This window comes from Sorex araneus, chromosome 5 (genome assembly GCF_027595985.1).
Source record: "Sorex araneus isolate mSorAra2 chromosome 5, mSorAra2.pri, whole genome shotgun sequence".
Lineage (NCBI taxonomy): Eukaryota > Metazoa > Chordata > Mammalia > Eulipotyphla > Soricidae > Sorex > Sorex araneus.
The window spans coordinates 93952622-93971477 of NC_073306.1; the positions used below are offsets into that span (position 1 = coordinate 93952622).

General features: G+C 39.6%; 2 protein-coding genes across 5 annotated transcripts in view; both read right to left on the reverse strand.

The window, feature by feature from the left end:
- The window catches only part of TSHB (thyroid stimulating hormone subunit beta), a 39068-nt gene extending 27731 nt beyond the window's left edge, over positions 1 to 11337 (reverse strand). Inside the window, exons 1-2 of one of the 4 annotated variants that reach the window (XM_055139345.1) lie at positions 11182 to 11337; positions 9071 to 9160 (exon numbers count right to left, since the gene is read on the reverse strand). The gene's annotated coding sequence lies outside the window, so the exon portion shown is untranslated. Of the gene's footprint in view, positions 1 to 7987; positions 8119 to 9070; positions 9161 to 10969 lie in introns of those variants that run through there. The other 3 variants (XM_055139344.1, XM_055139343.1, XM_004616286.2) reach the window with 3 other exon arrangements.
- Positions 1 to 18856, reverse strand: part of SYCP1 (synaptonemal complex protein 1) — a 121138-nt gene that overhangs the window by 7734 nt on the left and 94548 nt on the right. The window contains exons 28-31 of the mRNA XM_004616287.2: positions 16868 to 17047; positions 15091 to 15234; positions 9071 to 9160; positions 7988 to 8170 (exon numbers count right to left, since the gene is read on the reverse strand). Of these exons, the coding sequence (XP_004616344.2) occupies positions 8033 to 8170; positions 9071 to 9160; positions 15091 to 15234; positions 16868 to 17047 (552 nt within the window). The 3' untranslated portion in view covers positions 7988 to 8032. The remainder of the gene's footprint in view (positions 1 to 7987; positions 8171 to 9070; positions 9161 to 15090; positions 15235 to 16867; positions 17048 to 18856) is intronic.

Here is an 18856-nt window from a genome sequence, read left to right on the forward strand (position 1 = left end):
TTTTGCTGGAGCAGACAGAGGCCAGCACAGAGCTGAAAGCTTTAAGGCTTGAATCATCCAGTGGATGGCAGAGTTGCTTATCCTGAGATTTTTTTTTTTTTGCCACAACTAGCGATATTCAGGGGTTACTACTGGCTCTGTACTCAGGAATCACTCCTGGGAGTGAATACATAATGTATTTGTGTGAGTGTGTGCATGTGTGTCTGGGTGAGCCCGGGGACAAAACCCAGCCTATCAGCACTTCTCTTTCCTTTGTGGGGCCAGGATCAAACCCAGGTCCTCATCCATCCAAGACAAACGCTCTATCCTGGAGCTGAAAAAACTTGCCTTTTGTTGCAGGGGGCATGCCTGGTGGTGGCTGGGGGCACCATGTGGTGCCCAGAGAGGGGGCCTGGTATGCCTGTGACAAATGGGCACTAGCTGGGGCGTGGAAGTTTTTGTTTGTGGGTTCTATTTTTTTCTGTTTTGAGCCGCACCTGACGGTGCTCAGGGCTGACTCCTGGCTCTGCACTCAGGAATCACTCGTGACAGGGTTCAAGGGACCATAATGGGTGCTGAAGATTGAACCCATGTCGGCAAGTGCCCTGCTCACTATACTATTGCTCTGACCCCTAGAGGTTACACTTTCATTTCTAGTTTTTGTGCCACACCTGCCATTACTTCAGGGTTACTCCTGGCAGTGCTTGGATGGACCTTATGGGTCTACCGTGTGCAAGGTAAACCTCCCCGCTGTACTATCCATTGTGCACCTCGCCTCTCTGGTTTACATTAATTTTTTGCTTTTGGATCACACCCAGTGATGTACAGGGGTAATTACTCCTGGCTCTGCACTCAGGAATTACTCTTGGCGGTGCTAGGGGACCATATAGGATACTGGGAATCGAATCTGGGTTGACCACGTGCCAGGCAAATGCCCTACCCACTGTGATATCACTCCAGTCCCTCTGGTTTACATTTTAAGAAAATATTTTATGGCAAAATCTCCTGCCCCCATGCCAGGTGGTCTTCACCGGGGCCCCATGGGAGGGGGGCGGCTTGAGTTTCCCTCCCTACACCAAGCAGAGCCCCGGCAGCCAAAAACCTCCAGAACCCAGCCACAGCCATGCTCAGGGCCACTCTCCACACGGTCGGATGAGCCTCATCCATGAAGGAACCAAAACAGAGGAACTCAGGTATGCGGGACCCGTGGCTGAGATCTCTAAGCCTGCTTGGATCAGGATTGGGCCTCCTCCATCCAGATCCCCAGTTTTCCAGTAGCTTGTCAGTCACACCCACAAACTGCCTCCCCCCACACCATGTAATCTCACCAATAGCCAAGTTCTAGAGATTATAAAACAAAGCTCCCGGAAGAGAGCAACACAATTTTTCCTAGAGTATGCAGCTGCATTAGCGGCTGTGTGACCTCTTTATTTATTTATTTATTTATTTATTTTCCAGCACGGCAGAGCCTGGCAAGCTACCCGTGACGTATTTGATATGCCAAAAATAGTAACAACAACATGCTCTTCGTGTTCCTGGAGCAAGCATATACCATTGGGCTACACGAGCACACGACAGGGATAAATGAAGACGTTAATGATGCCCACTTGAGCAAATCGATGAACAATGATACAGTAAATTTGCTTCTTATAATATTTCTAGCACTTCTTCTAATATTTCTAGCAATGTCATTTTGTATGAACACAGTAAGAGATATATTAAGTTTAAAGGTTGACTCTTCCTGTGGACATCTCTTTATATATTCCAGACCACAGTCCTCAGGCCAGGTTAGTCTTCCTAACCCCAGCAGGGTCCTTACTCAGTTACTTCTTTTTGGGTCATGACAAAGTTTGTCCACGACCATGCTCTAAACTTATAGTTAAGTATTATGGCATTTGGCCTGGCCCATTTTGATGCCAGGGTAGCTCACAGCTTGCCCTGGGTCCATCCAGTCCCTCGTTGGGACCCTGCTCTTGGAGTGCTAGAACTAAGGGCAACTGAGGCTTGAGTCAAGTAAATATGGATGCCCAGGAGTAAATATTATTTTGGAGTCAATTAACTACCATGTTACATAGCATAGCATCAACTATCTTCCTGTGTCTACACAAATAGGACATTGTTAAATAAACCATGCAAATGACATAAAGGAAAGAGAAAAGCAATACAGGATTATTAGTGCTTGATGGAACTGGGTGCATAATCAGTTGCACTGTTATGGGAGTGGCTCAACAAACCTTAAGCTCCCTGCGGGAGGAGCAAGGACAACCCAATGTTATCCAACATTTATCACATCCCACCTCTAATCTTTAAGAGATTCAAAAGTTCTTAAAGTTGATAGCCTGTGTTGCTTAAGCCACTACCATCTCTCATGTGGATTACTACTAACATAATCTGTTTTGTTTTCATCTTTTCCCCATTTTTAAAATCTGCTCTCAATGTAGCAGACAGAACAATTCTTTCCTTGTTTAAAGGCAAGAGTTTGGACCACATATAGCTGCTGTTGGCTAACCCCAGCTCTGTGCTTGAGAATTACTCCTGGTGGTGCTCAGGTGGTGCTCCTGGTAGTGACTGGGATTGAACCTGGATCTCCTGCATGCAAAACATACAAAGCCCACTGAACCATCTGTCTGGTTATGAAAAAAAAAAATCCTACATTAAAACGTGAGTCAGATCATGGCTTTTCTTCTTAGTTGTTAGTTTTGGGGTCCACATCTGGTTGTACTCAGAGCTTACTCCTAGGTCTGCACTCGGGATCACTGACACCTGGCAGGCTTTGGGGACCACATGTCGTGCCAGAAATCAATCTAGGATCAGCAACATACAAGGCAAACATCTTGCCAACCATACTCTCTCTCCAGGAGATCATGGCTTTTCTTTGCTCAGAAATATTTATAATTTCACATCTTATTCAGAGTAAAGCTAAAGTCTTATAAATCAAAGTTCTTTAAAATGGACTATACATAATATGCCCACCCAAACTCCATAATGTTGTCACCTTTCTTCCATTCTGCCCTTTTGCTCACAATCCTCCAGACACACTTGTCTCTTTGCTGCTTCCTGAATATACTAGGAATACCTCTGGGTGTTTGTATTTCCTGTTCCACGAGGAATATTCTCCTCCAGGGAGTCACAGGCTTATTATAACCCTCAGGTTTTCATTGAAATGTCATTTCAGTTAATTTTATAATATTTCAACAACCCTCAAACTCCCTAATACTCTTTTATATTTTATTTTTCCTTTACAATTGTCCTTAACTAACATACTATGTTTTAATTCTTTTTATTGTCTATTTCACTAAAACTTTGTGACCTTGGACTCCAGGCTCAATGAGACCCAGAAACAAGATCCTCTATCTGCTCCCTCCAATATCCGGTGCCTCAGGGATCAAACCCAGCTGCCCCACCCTACCCACGCCAGATAAATACCTCATTGGCTGACCTCCACTACCCAGCCACCACCACGCTCCAGGCCACTTTCTGGACCACGCGCAGCCATAGGACACTTAATACCCATTTTCTATAATTTCCGCACCATATTTGATGGGGTTCAAATATGGTATCAACAATGGGAACACATGTAAGGGTGATTGGAGGCCGCCCTAAAAGCCTCCATCCCTCTCAGAGAGCCCGGCAAGCTACCAAAAGTACCCCGCCCATACAGCAAAGACTGGCAAGCTCCTCGTGGTGTATTCGATATGCCAAAGACAGTAACAACAATGGGCCTCATTCGCCTCACACCAAAAGAGCCCCCAATATGGCATTAAGAAGGATGAGCAAGGAGAGGCTGATAAAATCTCAGGGGTGAACTAGACTTCCAAAGTGAAGGACTAAAATGACTGTCTGTACTTTCAACGTACATTCGCTGGCATCGGAAGCATCCACTGAGGACCTGATGGTGCAAGCACAGAATATCAAGTAAGACATCATTGGTCTGACCAAAAAGAGAAGGCATCGATCACATTATGCCATTTTCAACACTGGAGAAGAACTATTCCTTGGAACATGTGACAACAGAGGCATTGGTGGCGTCGGTGTCCTTGTGAACATGAACTTGGCCATGAACACTGATTAACTCAAATGCCTAACAACCCAACTCAGATGACTACACTTGAATAGATGTGGCTCACTGCTGGCAGTTTCTATTTTCATCGTCTATGCACCAACATCCAACTACGAATGAAGAAGAAATTGAGAAGTACTACATGGAGCTGGAGAAGTTCTATAAAGACCACACCTTCTACAAGATCATTGTCAGTGATTTTAATGCCAAGATAGGACCAAGAAGGTCACCCAAAGAACTACACATTGGTACCCATGGCCTAGAATGGAATGAACAGGGTAAGAGACTGTTCATCATGTCGACCAAGACCATCCATGGAAACTCGCAGTTCCAGAAGGCCGAATCTAAACGTTGGACATGGGAGTTACCCGGTGGATGATTCCACAATGAAACTGACATCATATTCAATCGAAGGTTTTGCCTGGCCGATGTCGCTGTTGTCCCAAAAGTCCAAACAGGATCGGATCACTGTCTCCTTTGTGCAAAATTCTACTTCACAGAGCAGGGAGAAAGGACTGCAAAGTTTAAGTTCAAGAAGAGATCTTCCCACCTTCAACAGAGAAGAGGCCAGGCAGTCTGGTGAGCAACGCGGCCGGAGAAATGCTCCGGACCCGAATCCGGGCCAACAACACCAGGGATCCAGACGGAGGAGGTACAGCTGGCACACCTTCTCCGGATGGAGCCCTGGCGATACTGAGAAGCAACTAACACGGCTCCGGGTTGCGGGACTGGAACACATCCGAGCCGCGAGGCCGCGTGGCTTTTAGACCTTTTCTAAAAACTGAAAACATACAATCTTTTAATGACAAACCAATTATCAAATGCTTCCTTAGTAGAGCTGTGTTCCTTGGGGGGAAACTCCAACAACAATAGTGAGTTTTGTTTTGCAATATGGAATGTAATCAAGGTAGAGAGAAAATGAAGTGAAATTCATCAGTTACACAGTTGGGGGGGGGCTGTGGTGGGGGGGTATACTGGGGATTTTGGTGGTGGAATAGGGGCACTGGTGAAGGGATGGTGTTTGAATATTGTATAACTGAGACATAAACCTGAAAACTTTGTAACTTTCCACATGGTGATATAATAAAAATTTTAAAAATTAAAAAAAAAAAAAAAAAAAAGAAGAGAACTCCCAGAATGACCACCAACTGGGAGCTCTTTGGCACTACTGCGGCAATGTGGGAAGATGCCGTTGTTGACAACATCGACAATGAATACAATCGACTGGTTCAGCAATTCCAAGACTGAACAAAGAATGCCGAGAGCAGAAAAGCCACAAACAGATGCCTGTCTTTGGAAACTCTCGAGCTCATTCACCAACATGATTTGGCACAAGTCTCCGGCAATTACAAGCTAACGTCCAAGCTCGCAAAGCTCTGCAGAGAAGCGATAAAGGAAGACCTCAAAGAGAGAAGAGCAGCAGTGCTGGCCGATGTGGCAGAAGCCAGGAAAATATATACAATGCTCGCCTGTCCTTCACCAACTACAAGACCAAGATGACTGCCCTCTGACATCCTGATGGATCTATCACATCTTCCAGAAGGGAGAGGATTATTCTTGACTTCTACTCGGATCTCTTCAACAGCCACGTCCACCTGCCCACATATCAAATTATACAAGATGGATATGTCGTTCCCAGCGTCTTCCCTTCCACAATCGACACGCCATTTCGTCAGTAAAGATGCATACAGCACCTAGTCCAGACAAGGTCAGACCTGAACACCTGAAGAATCTGCCACCTGTACTCGTCAATACACTGGCTCGGCTCTTCACACACTGCCTGTCTGTATGCAAGTTTCTGTCCCAATGGAAAGCCAGTAGGACCATTCTGTTGTACAAGTAGGGAGACATCCACGACATTGGCAACTATTGCCCAATCTGCCTGTTGTCCGTCGCCTACAAGTTGTTCACTCGAGTCATCCTGAATAGAATAGGCAGAACATTAGACGAAGGACAACGATGTGAACAAGCCGGGTTCCAAAACGATTCAGCACAATCAATCATCTCTACACAGTGACCAAGCTCATTGAAGTTTCGTGACAGTTTAATATGCCAGTCTGTCTAACGTTCATTGATTTAAAGAAGGCCTTTGATTCTTTGAGACTGAAGCAGTCATTGAAGCCTTAGCCAAACAGGGTGTTCAAACTCAGTACATCAAGATCCTCCACGAGCTGTATTACAAATTCACCACCAGGATCTCGCCATTCTACAAGGAAGTGATCACTGACATAAAGAGAGGGGTTCAGCAGGGTGATACCATTTCAACTCCTCAGTGCCACCCTCAAGAACGTCATTCGACGACTGGAATGGGAAGGAATGGAAGTGAAGATAGATAGTCGGCAACTACATCACCTCCGCTTCGCTTATGACATCGTCCTAATAACATCAAACATTAGTCACTTGTATCATTGTATCACTTATCATCCCGTTGATCTTTGATTTGCTCAAGCAGGTGTACTGCAACTGAATCTCACCAAAACAATGTTCATGAAAAATGAACTAGTCCCTAACGTTCCTTTTGCTCTCAACGGAACAAACATCTCTGAATGCAGCAGCTATGTGCACCTGGGTCGAGAACTCAACATGAGGAATGACTTGGTGCCAGAACTGTGCAGGAAGAAGAGAGCAGTGTGGAATGCCTTCAGGAGCGTCGAAGAAGTGGTTAAGAGGACGAAGAACTGCCGGCTGCAGGCACATCTTTTCGACTCCACCTTTCTTCCTGTACTAATATACACCTCAGAGACCTGGCCCTACGAAAAAAGGATGAGAATGCTATTTGGGTATCCCAAAGCAGAATTGAAAGAGCTACGCTTGGAGGAGTTCACGTTTCACTCTAAGTGAGAGAAGAAATCCAGAGTTCTGACCTCCATCAACGATTAAGAATCAGGGACACTGGACGACACGAATGCGATTTAGAGACGACCACTGGACTAGAACTGTTACTGAGTGGATTCCATGGGACGTCAAAAAACTTCGTGGCTGCCCACCTATAAGATGGTCAGAATTCTCCATCAAAACCCTGAACGAAAGGTTTGAGGCTCTTCGTGTTCCTGGAGTGAGCAGATACCATTGGGTTACACTAGCACATGACAGGAACGAATGGAGACGTTACTGGCACCCGCTCGAGCAAATCGAAGATCAACAGGATGACAAGTGATACAAGTGACAAATGATTTCACTAAAATATAAGTTCTAGAAGAATAGAGGTCTTATCTGCTGCCCACTGCTATACTTCCAATATCTAAAACTGTGCTTTACTTTTAGCACTTAATATTCTCTTAGTGAATATTAAATGTTTTAGGAAATTAGTGGTATAGTAACTTTTCCTGCAACTAAAAACTTCCTGTCAATTTTATAAATACATAAAAACTTAAAAACTGTTTCACAAATTGTGAAACATGACTAAAATATCCTCAAAACTATAAAAATATAATTTGTAACTTGATAAGCTATTAAAATGACCTTATAAAATCAACAAAATGTATGTTTTCATCCAAAATATTTTAATAGTAAATTTCAATAATGTGTTCTTAGAATTCAGTGTTTTACCTTTATAAATTTGAAAGTTTTCAAGTTTACAAGAAAATGTAAAAATTCAATAATCTATTTAAAAATACTGCTACAGGTGTTCATGTAACCTTTGTTTTTCACATTTAGGCAAAAATTAAAAGTATATATATATGAAAGAAATAAATTGTTGGGGCCAGAGCGATAGTACAATGGATAGGACAATTGCCTGGCACATGGCAGAACTAGGTTTGATCCCCAGCATCCCATATGGTACCCTGAGCTCCATCAGGAGTAATTCCTGAGTCCAGAACGAGGAGTAACCCCTTAGCATCACCGGATGTGGCCCAAAAATCAAACAAACAAAAATTGCTTATGCAAATATCAAAAGCAGCAATTTCAAAAGTTTGGCTTTGTAGAAAAAAAAGTTTTAAAACTTACAAATTTTTTATTATGATAGCATTTAATCACACTGATTTTCTGAAATTAAGCAAATAATTTTTCTGCTTCCTTCATTTTTTTTTTCCTATCCATTTTAGAAATTACAGCCCAACGGTCCTCCTGCGTTTTCCTCATAGTTCCAAACTTCAAAGTAGATCCAGGGGTTGTCAAAGATGAAGAGTTCTGGACGCAAAATAAAATATTTAATTTTCAAAATTAATTCTAGATTTCTGAAATTTGTTTTCTAAAGTATAATTTAGCCCGCCTCCCACAGCCACCACCATGATGACTCATCCACATGGCCCTGCTCTACTATTCTGGAATGACTCTCCAAGGAGATACAAACTAAACAGCTAAAATTCATGGACATGCTGGTCCTGCCTGGGTGAGAACTCCAGAGTGCCTCATGAGGGGTGTAGGCCAAATTCCCACCCTGTAGAAGCCCCAGGAGCTGTATCCACAAACCACCCCTGCAGTCACACCAATGGCTCAGCTCCATCACTTCACTGATACTCTCTGCAAAGACACCAAATGTTGAAAAATTTCAGGTACTCTTAGTATCCAGGCTGAGAATTTTGGGGTGTTTTCAAATTATTGGCCCAGATCATAGATCACATAATCACCTAAAGTGTCTGGACCACAAAACTGCATCCTTACAGTAGGAGCACACAAAATTTCATGGGAAAGTAGCATAGAAGCCAATTAACCTCAACAAATAAAAACAGTAACACTGAAAGCTCAATTAGCAACAAATATCTTAGTAAATCCTTAAACAAGGACTCAAAAACTCTGTGGTGAGATGTAACAATTTTCACATATTTTCTTTTTTTTAAGTATTTTTGATCATTCCTTTAGCCATTAAGATGCAACCAACAATATGAAACAAATGATTGTATGCCTGCTAAGGCTTAGAGGGTGGTTTGGTAAATGGGGACAGTGTAGAGGGAAGGTCACTTTGGTGGTGGGATTGGTGTTAGAACTTTGAAAGCCTATAACAAGTGTATTATAAACAACTTTATAAACCACGGTGTGTTTAAAATATCTTATTTACAATAAATAAATAAAATATAATTTAAAAGTTACCTTTTTTGGTGTTTTGACACAAAGATAAGGAGTTGGTGGATTATTGTTCTTGTACAGTTTTTTCAATGTTTCTTCCTCTGATACCATGGTCTTAAAGAAATATACAAAAACATAACTTAGGGTACAACATTATTATTAAATATAATATTATTAAAATTTTGTTTATATTGCACACATAGAAAAACAAGGATGAATCAAGGGAAGAGGATTAAAGGAAATAAAGGAAAGTGGAGGCAGAAGTAATAACAAAAAGAGAGAAAAGGTAGACTAAATAAGATAACAAATTAAATCCCCAATCTACCAAATAAGACCAGCATGAAGAGTATTTTTTCTATTGACAATATTTCAGTTTCAGTCTTTCTACTACTACTTACCAATACTTTCCCAGCCTATGTACTCAACTTTGCTTAGGCCTTACATTAAGCATTTATTATCCTATAGAAATTATTGTTAATGGTTGATTTATGAGTATTACATTTCTCCCTAATGTTATGATACACATATAGTATTTTTTTTATGTCAGACTATTTTAGGCACTTGTACATTTTAATGAGTTTTAAATCTCACAATAACTTTATTACTAAGGAAGGATAACCCCTGGCAGTGCTTGGAAACTGCCCTTAGTAGGGCTTAGGAGACTATGTGGTGGGAAATTGAACAGGATTGCCCACTTGCTAATAAGCAAGAGTCTAATAAGCAAAACAGCCCTGCACTATTTCTCTAGTCCCTGATTATCTTCATTTTAATTATTAAAAAAAAGTCCTACAAATATTAAGTAACTTTCCCATGTTTGCACACTAGAGTAAGATCAGGAGGCAATTCTCAAAATCATTAGGTAATTGAATTACAAAAATCCATTATCTTAGGGGCTGGAGCGATAGTACAGCGGGTAGGGCATTTGCCGTTACGCAGCTGACCCAGGTTCGATTCCCAGCATCTCATATTGTCCCCCAAGCACCGCCAGAAGTAATTTCTGAGTGTAGAGCCATGAGCAACCCCTGTGTATCGCTGGGTGTGACCCAAAAAGGAAAAAATCCATTATCTTAGATATATGTTATATACATTTTGTAAAAAAGCAGTATTTCAAAGTATCTTTTCATATTAATCAAGGTCACTGTATTAGAGCTTCAAAAACTTCAAAAATTAAAATATCTGAATTTCATAAATTCTATCATTTCAAAGTTCAATGAGCTTTTTATATACACTCAGAACCAGCATGTACCAATTACCAACTTAGAAAAATCCCTTTAAAATCATGATGCAAAATACCATTAAAATTTTATGTAGTGTATGGGGCTGGAGTGATAATTCAGTGGGTACAGCATTTGCCCTGCATGTAGCTGACTTGGGTTTGATTCCCAGCATCCCATATGGTACTCTGAATACCACCAGGGGTGATTCTTGAGTGCAGAGCCAGGGGTACCCCCTGAACATTACCAGGAATGACCCCCCAAAAATATGTAATGCACAGTAATTCTGTAATTCATTAATAACTGCTTAAATGAAAATAATATCTAATCTTAATAATAGCTAATAAGTTAAACACTTTAGAACTACTAAACTTTATCTAGCCTTATACCTTCTCCACCTCTTCTTTTGGAGAAATGGCTATTCAGGCCCCCTGCTCATTTTTATTTTTTTTTATTTTATTTTTATTTTATTTTATTTTATTGAATCACCATGTGGAAAATTACAATGCTTTCAGGCTTAAATCTTAGTCATACAATGCTGAAAAAATCATCCCTTCACCAGTGCCCATATCCCACCACCAAAGACAAAAAAAAAAAAAGTACACCTCCCATCCCGCCCACCCCCGCACCTCCCTGCCTTGTAACTGATAAATTTCACTTTACTTTCTATTTACTTTGGTTACATTCAATATTTCAACACAAACCTCACCATTATTATTAGGAGCACCCCACTAGAGTCAGACCTGTTGTGAAGAGAAATGAGGTCTTGTATTTCTGTACTTTAACAACTAAGTCCAGGGATATTTCTTCCGGATATTCGATCACTGCAAGCTTGTAAACCCCATCTGTGATCGTCCGTCATAATATGGCGGCCCCCACGCCCTTCATCCCCGGGAAGGGACAGGCGAGAGAGAGAAATACCTTTCCCCTCCCGGGCGGGCATGGGGTCACAGCTTAGTTCTCTGGTAGGAAACAATCTGCTAGGAGCAGTCCATGTTGTAGTTGGTTCAGCTGGGTCTGGATTCACGCGGGTGCAGCTGCGGAGGAGCCGCACACGCGTGTGGCCCCAGGTTCACATCTCAGCAGCGGTGGGAGGGGCCAGTGCCTCCCACCTTCCCAAGAGCACCCTCGCGCCCTTTTGCTGCAGTTTTTGTCGTAAAATCCTGTCTGTGGTCGTCATAATATGGCAGCCCCCACGCCCTTCATCCCCGGGAAGGGACAGGCGAAGCTCTGCTCATTTTTAAACTGGTTGTTTTTGTTGTTGGTCTGTTGAATCAAATTCTTGTCTTTTTGATGGACGCTATTCTCACAAATATTTCACTATTTTTATTTGAACTTCCATGATAATAGATGATGATGAGAATTCTTTTTTTTTCTTTTTGGGTCACACCCAGCGATGCTCAGGGGTTACTCCTGGCTTTGTCCTCAGGAATTACTCCTGGCGGTGCTTGGGGGACCATATGGAATGCCAGGGATCGAACCCTGGTGAGTTGTGTGCAAGGCAAATGCCCTACCCACTGTACTATTGCTCCGGCCCAAGAATTCTTTTCATATGCCATCAGTTTTCTTTCTTTGGTGAAGTTCTTTTCTGATTTTTTTTTGGATGGGCTTATTATTATAGTACTATTTACAACAGTAAAGATGTGAAAACAATCCAAATGCTCAGCAATAGATGTATGGAAAAAGAAAATGAGGAACAGGGACCAGAAAGAGTACAGGAATTAAGGAGCTTGTTTTGCATGCAGTTAACTCCTATTAAAGTCCCTACACCACACTGTCCACTGAGCACTACAAGGAGAAACTCATCAGCAGAGAGCCAGGAGCAGCCCCTGAGCATTTTTGAGTGGGATCCACTCCCCAAAAGAAAATGTAGCATGCAAACATAATTAAACACTATTCATTCGCAAAAAAGACACAATTTTTCCTTTTGCAAAAAAATATGGGTAGACTTGTCAGGTGTCATGCTAAGTAAAATAAGTTAAAAGGAAAAAGACAAATACTGGATGATAACACTCATGTATGAGATATAAAGAAGCAAAGTTAGGAAATAGACAAGCCAAAAAAAACAAACCTTTGGACTCAGCTTTTAAAACTGTGGTTACCAAAGGAGGACAATGAGAAGATGGAAGACGATAGAAGTCCAATGGACTTTTAAAGAAATATTGGTGCTTTGGTGGTGGGTACAATGTGGTCAAGTTAATTTTGAAGAGACGTGAAATGGCACCCCTAAAACATATAAAGTAATGTAAACCAACGTTATCCTAATAAAAAATTATTTTTTTAAAAACTGGGAAAGTTTTCAGCCAGTATTTATTCAAATATTTCCTGTTCTATGTCTCTTCTGGGACTGGTATAATACATAAACCTGTCTACTCAACTGTGTCCCAGAAAGTTTCTGTCATTTTATCCACTTCATTTCTTTTGTTTTAGGAGGGATTTCCCCAGTGATGAAGGGAGCCCACAGGGATACGCAATGTTCAGGAGGCAGCATGATGCCAGAGATCTAAACTGGGGCCCTTGTAAGGCAGGCACATGCTATAGCCTTTTAAGGTATTTCTCCAGTTAATCCTTCATTTCTTTTTTTCTCTCCTTTCCTCTTATTCAGTCATTCCAATGGTCTCACTTTCTAGTTATTTCTTTTTTCTGTTCATTCAAAATCTAATCTTTAATTCATCTAATTTACCTTTTGTATCTTTTTTTGTACTCTTAGCATCAGGACTTATTCTTGATTGTTATACTTTCTTTCTTTATTGATATCTCATAGATCTTTTTTATCTGTCCTTGTCTGTCTTTTTTAGTTCTCTGAACATCTTTAACAGTTTTTTTGTTTGTTTTTTAAGACAAAGTGTTAAAGTGTTTTAAAGGTACAATGTTTAAAATGACTTCCACCATAGTCTCAAATAACAAAATTAATCATTAATAATCATAATAAACCTCTAAACCTTTTTCAGTCCACTCTTAATTCCTCTTAGTAACTCTGTTCTGTGGTCAGAATCTAAGTACTTGTTTCATCTCAATGTACACTGTATGCTTCCTTTGTATCCAGTAATAGAGCCGTTTTTAAATCTTTGTTTATGAAGTCCTGTATCTGAGATTTTCAGGGACATTTTAGTGAAATGTTTTTTTTTTTATTTTTGCCTTTGAATAGGTCTTATATTCCTTGCATGCCTTGTGATTTCTTTTTATTGAAAACTATAAATCAGCTAATCATATTACCCCTTCCCTAGGTTATAATGTTTGTGTAGTTTTTATTTGCTTTTTTGTTATACTATTGAAATTGTTTCAGTATCATAAGCCTGCTAAAATCTCAGGGCTAGGATGAATGGAGACATTATTGGGCCCACTTGAGCAAATCGATGAACAATGGGATAACAATGACAGTGACAGTGATCATAGTCTGAGGTGAAAATTTTGAGATTTTATCAGTTTTTCTCTGAATGTTTTTCCTTAGTCATGAGAAATATTTTTCTAAATTTCCCATAAATATGATTGCCTTTGAGCCTAATACTTAAATATCTGGGCTAATGTCTCACTGGAAGATGAAGAAAATGGAAAATGAAAAAAAAATATGTACGTGTGATTTCTTTAAATCATTTGGAAAAAACTTCAGTTGATGGGAATTAAAACAGGCAGAGTCTGCACGTACTTTAGTGAGTAGAAGCTGCAATTAAAACAATGAATCCTATTTGGAAGACAAGATCCTTCGTACTTACTCTGGTTTTAGCCAAATGCAAAAGGAAAACGACCATGGCGGTCTGCCACAGTGCTGTGTGCTGTGGGTTCAGTGATGGGTTGCAATTACCACTTCTAAGGACAAAGCGAGCCAAATTAACCTAATTCACCAGTCTCACCAGTCAAAGCTTCCCCCAGAACTTTAATCACCATCACTCTAAAATAGTTATTTCAGTTCCTTCTAGAATAATTATTATCTAAGTAGAAAATGAATTACTGACACTTTTTTTCACCACCATATTCTACAAGGCTTGAGATCAGGACTTCTTCCATTTTTTCCAATCACTCCCTTTTTTGTTGCTTTTGCTTTTTGGACCACACCCAAGTAATGCTCAGGGCTTACTTCTCGCTAGGTGCTCAGAAACCACTCCTGGTGTAGTTGGGGGAACCATATACAATACCAAGTATAAACCTGGGGCAGTCAAATCAAAGTAAAGTCCTCTACCCAGTGTACCTTGATCCCATCCCTCAAAATCCCTTTTAACCCAAGAAATGTAACACAGAAGAGTATTTCCAGAAATACCTCAGATTCACTATGTACTTGATTTTCAATTAATTTTTCGTCATGCATACTGTTGCCAAAATTTTTACAACTCTCACATTCAACCACTAAATGGGGGTTACAACCCATAGTTTCAGCAACTATTTTTAAGTCAAATCACCATTATTACATCTTTTATAATAATCTGAACTTTCTCTAAAAGTTAAATAGATAAGAAAATTATAAAAACTAATAACTTCATTTGATAATTATAATTAGCAAAGTCCACTGTGAAATGTAGTTGACCTAACAATTGTGTGAATTTTATAATAAGACAACACATCCATTGTTGTAAAATTGTGATTCTCTTTTAAACAATGAAACAATATCATTTTGAATTGCCAATCAGCTAAGAAACTAAGTTCCTTATCACTTCATGTCAACCACATGTACTTCAAAATGCCATACTGCATAAGATAATAGACTGAGCCTAACTTTCTAAAAAGCTACAAAAACATTGGACGCTGTATCACAGAATCTTACTGTACATATATATCAAGTAATAATTTAGATATGTAATAAGAAAAATAAATGAAGATAATTTGTAATATCTTTACCAAAAGATCAGTAGTTTCTGAACTATCTGAATTAAGATCAAATTCGAAGACCATTTTTCTCTTTTTATTATTTTCTTCCACAGGCATATTCTTCTTATCTCGTTGGTGAATTTCTACTTTTGTTGGTGTCTTCACAGTAAACGTCTTAAGAAAAAATACATTTTTTTTTGTAAAACCCATCAAATCAATATTTATGATTAATAAAAACAATTTGAGTCTTCAGCAAGCACTAAGTCTCCAATATTATTGGCAGGTATGTAAATTTGTGTTTGGGAATTAAATGTAGATTCTTCTGATACCAAAATTTTTATAGTTTTTTTCAAAAATTTACAGTAACAGATTTTGTCCCTTCATTTACTTGAGAAAATGAGTAGAGGATGAGGGCAAAACTACAATTATAGTAGTTAAATATCTTAAGAGCTTAAAATTTTTTCTAACTATAATTCAGAGCAAAGAACTGAGTGATACTGCTCACTCTACCAAAATCCTTGATTTGTGATAAAATAAGTTCACTCAAAATTTGTTTATAAAGCTTTCTCATTAGCTAATGTTTAATATCTCATATTATCTTTTATTTTGGGAGTAGATGAGGGCCACAACTGGCTGTGCTCAGGTCTTATCCTGGCTCTGTGCTCAGGGATCACTTCTGGTTGGGCTCCAGGGACTATATGAGGTGCCAGGTATGGAACGGAGGTCGACATATGCAAGGCAATCACCCAACTGACTGTGCTATTGCTCTGGTCCCTATTCAGTTTTTCTTTAGTAGCTTAAACTTTGTAAGATTAGAAAGTGTTGCAGTGTCTTACCCTACTCTCCAGCAATATATATAAATAGAAACAAACAAAACCCAAGAGCTTTATTTAAAAAAAATAAATACAACTATTTTACTTCTTTTTTTTTAAGTTATCTGTATTTGATTCAGAGCTCACTCAATGTAAAAATTTTTTTCTTTGATGTGTATAGGATGCCAGGTAGGATTTCTCAAAAATAATTACAGGCAAGTTGTTTAAACTGTGCAGCTTTCTGAAATAAAGCTTAACAATTTGGGCAAATGACACACTAATCAACAGCTCTCAGAGCACAAGAAGAAAATGAGATATTCATCCACAGGAAAAATTAAAATATCTTGGCAGACTTCTAGAAATTAAAAACCACAGGCTTTCCTCCTGCCCAGGGGCATCGAGGGTGCAGAGACAGCACACACTGCAACCATAGCTTCCACTCCCCAGCAAGCTCTACACATCCCTGGTGGCAGCACCAGGTAGCCGAGAGTACCACAGTGAAGCCAGCAGGCAGCAAGGGAAGTCTGAGCAACTTTTCTCAGGAGAATGCCAGAAGTAGAACATCCTACACTACCATTTATCATGGAAAGATTGTATGAATTGCACCTGCATAGATGGACTATAGCTAGAACTAAAACACGTTGCTAATAGCAAGACCAACTGATAAAGGACTCCATAAGCAAGACAATGTAAAGATACAGTAAAGGGAAGTATTTGGGTTAAAACTGAAAAATAAACAGATAATGGTTAGAACCAAAAACCCTATGGATTAGTGAAAGCTTACACTGGTAACATCAAAGTTACAAAATGTGTCTAAGGTAGTATTAAGTTGTGGACAGTGACAGAAAAATGAAACTATTTCATACTACTATCACAAGAAGTTGAAACCTTCAAGAAAGGGGTACTATATCTATTTACGGTATCAGATATATCTGATATCAGAACTTTTTTCATTGGAAAACACTACTTCTCTCTTAGAAATTTTAGCAACCAACCTTTGATAATGGAGAGAATAAACTATTTTTGGCAGGTGTCCAGAGAGAGTCTCTTTTATCTTTGGACTTTCCATAATCAGCTGATGTGAGGTTTCGCTGTGTATTTTGTGAAGAAGTAATTTTAGAATCAATTTTCTGCTGACTTGCATTAGATGTTTCCAATACAGATGTCTGTGTTCTCTATATTGAATGATGAAAGTGAATAAAATCATTATTAAGTATAATTATAAAGTGAAGCAACTATTATAAATGACACTGCACAGGGCTGGAGAGATAGTACAGTGTGTAAGGCATGTGCAACCAACTGGGGTTTGATCCCCAATACCGTATCTGATCCCTGAGTACCACTAGCAGCAGTGCCCAAGTACAGAATCAGGACACAACCAGGTATGGACCAAAAACTAATTTGGAATGAATTATTTATTTTCTTTGTCACTTTATTTTCCCCTTTAAAATGAAAACAGTATCTGCCCCACTGTCCTCCCACAATCACTATGAAAACAAAACATTTCAACTCTGTATAACCAAAAGTTGCATATTTATCTAAAGAAATATCTCTAATTAGCGGCAAAAGTCCTTAATCTTTGGTTCATTCCAATAGTCTAAAAAGCCAAAAGACAATTCGTTATCATTTTATAATTTTTCTGGGCTTTTGGTCACAACTGATAATTCTCACAGGCTTCTCCCTGTTCACAGCTCAAGTGGTCCCTGTGGCACTCAGGGCACCAGGTGGTACTTGGGATTGAACCTAGGGCTCATACATACAAAGCAAGCACTCTAGTCCTTTAAATCATCTCTCAGATCTTGCATATATATGTATATAGTCTTTTATGCTCTCATATTTCCCACCTCACTGTCATCCCGTTGCTTATCGATTTGTTCGAGCGGGCACCAGTAACGTCTCTCATTGAGAGACTTATTGTGACTGTTTTTGGCATATCCAATACTCCACAGGTAGCTTGCCAGGCTCTGCCGTGCGGGTTCCATACTCTCGATAGCTTGCCAAGCTCTCCGAGAGGGGCAGAGGAACCGAACACAAGTCAGCCCAGTAAAAGGCGAATGCCCAACCGCTGTGCTATCGCTCCAGCCCATTTCTCACCTATAAGTATATTATATACTTATATATGTATACTGTATTTTCTTACCCACCAACACCATCCCCCTTAAATAAAAAAATATTAAACCTTGGAGATAAGAAAAATTATGAAAGAACTAGAGACATTTTCATGAACAATAAAAGGGAAATAGCTAATTGCTTCCATTCTAAAAACACAGAAAATTAACAAATTCCAAATTTATACTCAATATTTAGACATATTTAAACTCAGTTTCAACTCTACTGTTCTGTATGTGTATATCTGTATATATATCATCTTTCCTTCAGCATCTGAACTTAACTTGTGTCTCAACAATTCTACATGAAACACACGCTCATCACTTTGTTTTTTACTACTTCTTTGGTTACTACTATCTCCACTAAACAATTAACAAGAAAAAGGCATAACCGTGCACATGTGTATGTCTCTCAATCTCTTTCCCACACTCTCTGTCTCTGTCTGTCTGTCTGTCTGTCTGTCTGTCTGTCTGTCTCTCTCTCTCTCTCTCTCTCTCACACACACACACACACACACACACACACATAAAACATACAGCTATTCTCACAAGTTTGGTGTTCAGTTCAACAATGAATTTAAATTAGGAGGATACAGAATTAAGAGGCTAGCTCTAAAAAACACTGGACACAGGCTCAGGTAGTACACTTTTATCAACTGGGTATTTTACTATCTTGCTGGATAATGTAAAGTAAATCTCCAAGTATTTCAAGGCTTAACTTTATCCATCAATTTAATTAAAAATCTAAATCATTTGTAGGTTTCTTGCCCAATTCTCATGATTTCACTTCGCAGTCCTTTTTTTCCCAACAGGTATGAATATTGGTAGCATTTTTTCACAGTTGGCAGCTGAAGACCTCTGGAACCTAGCCACAGC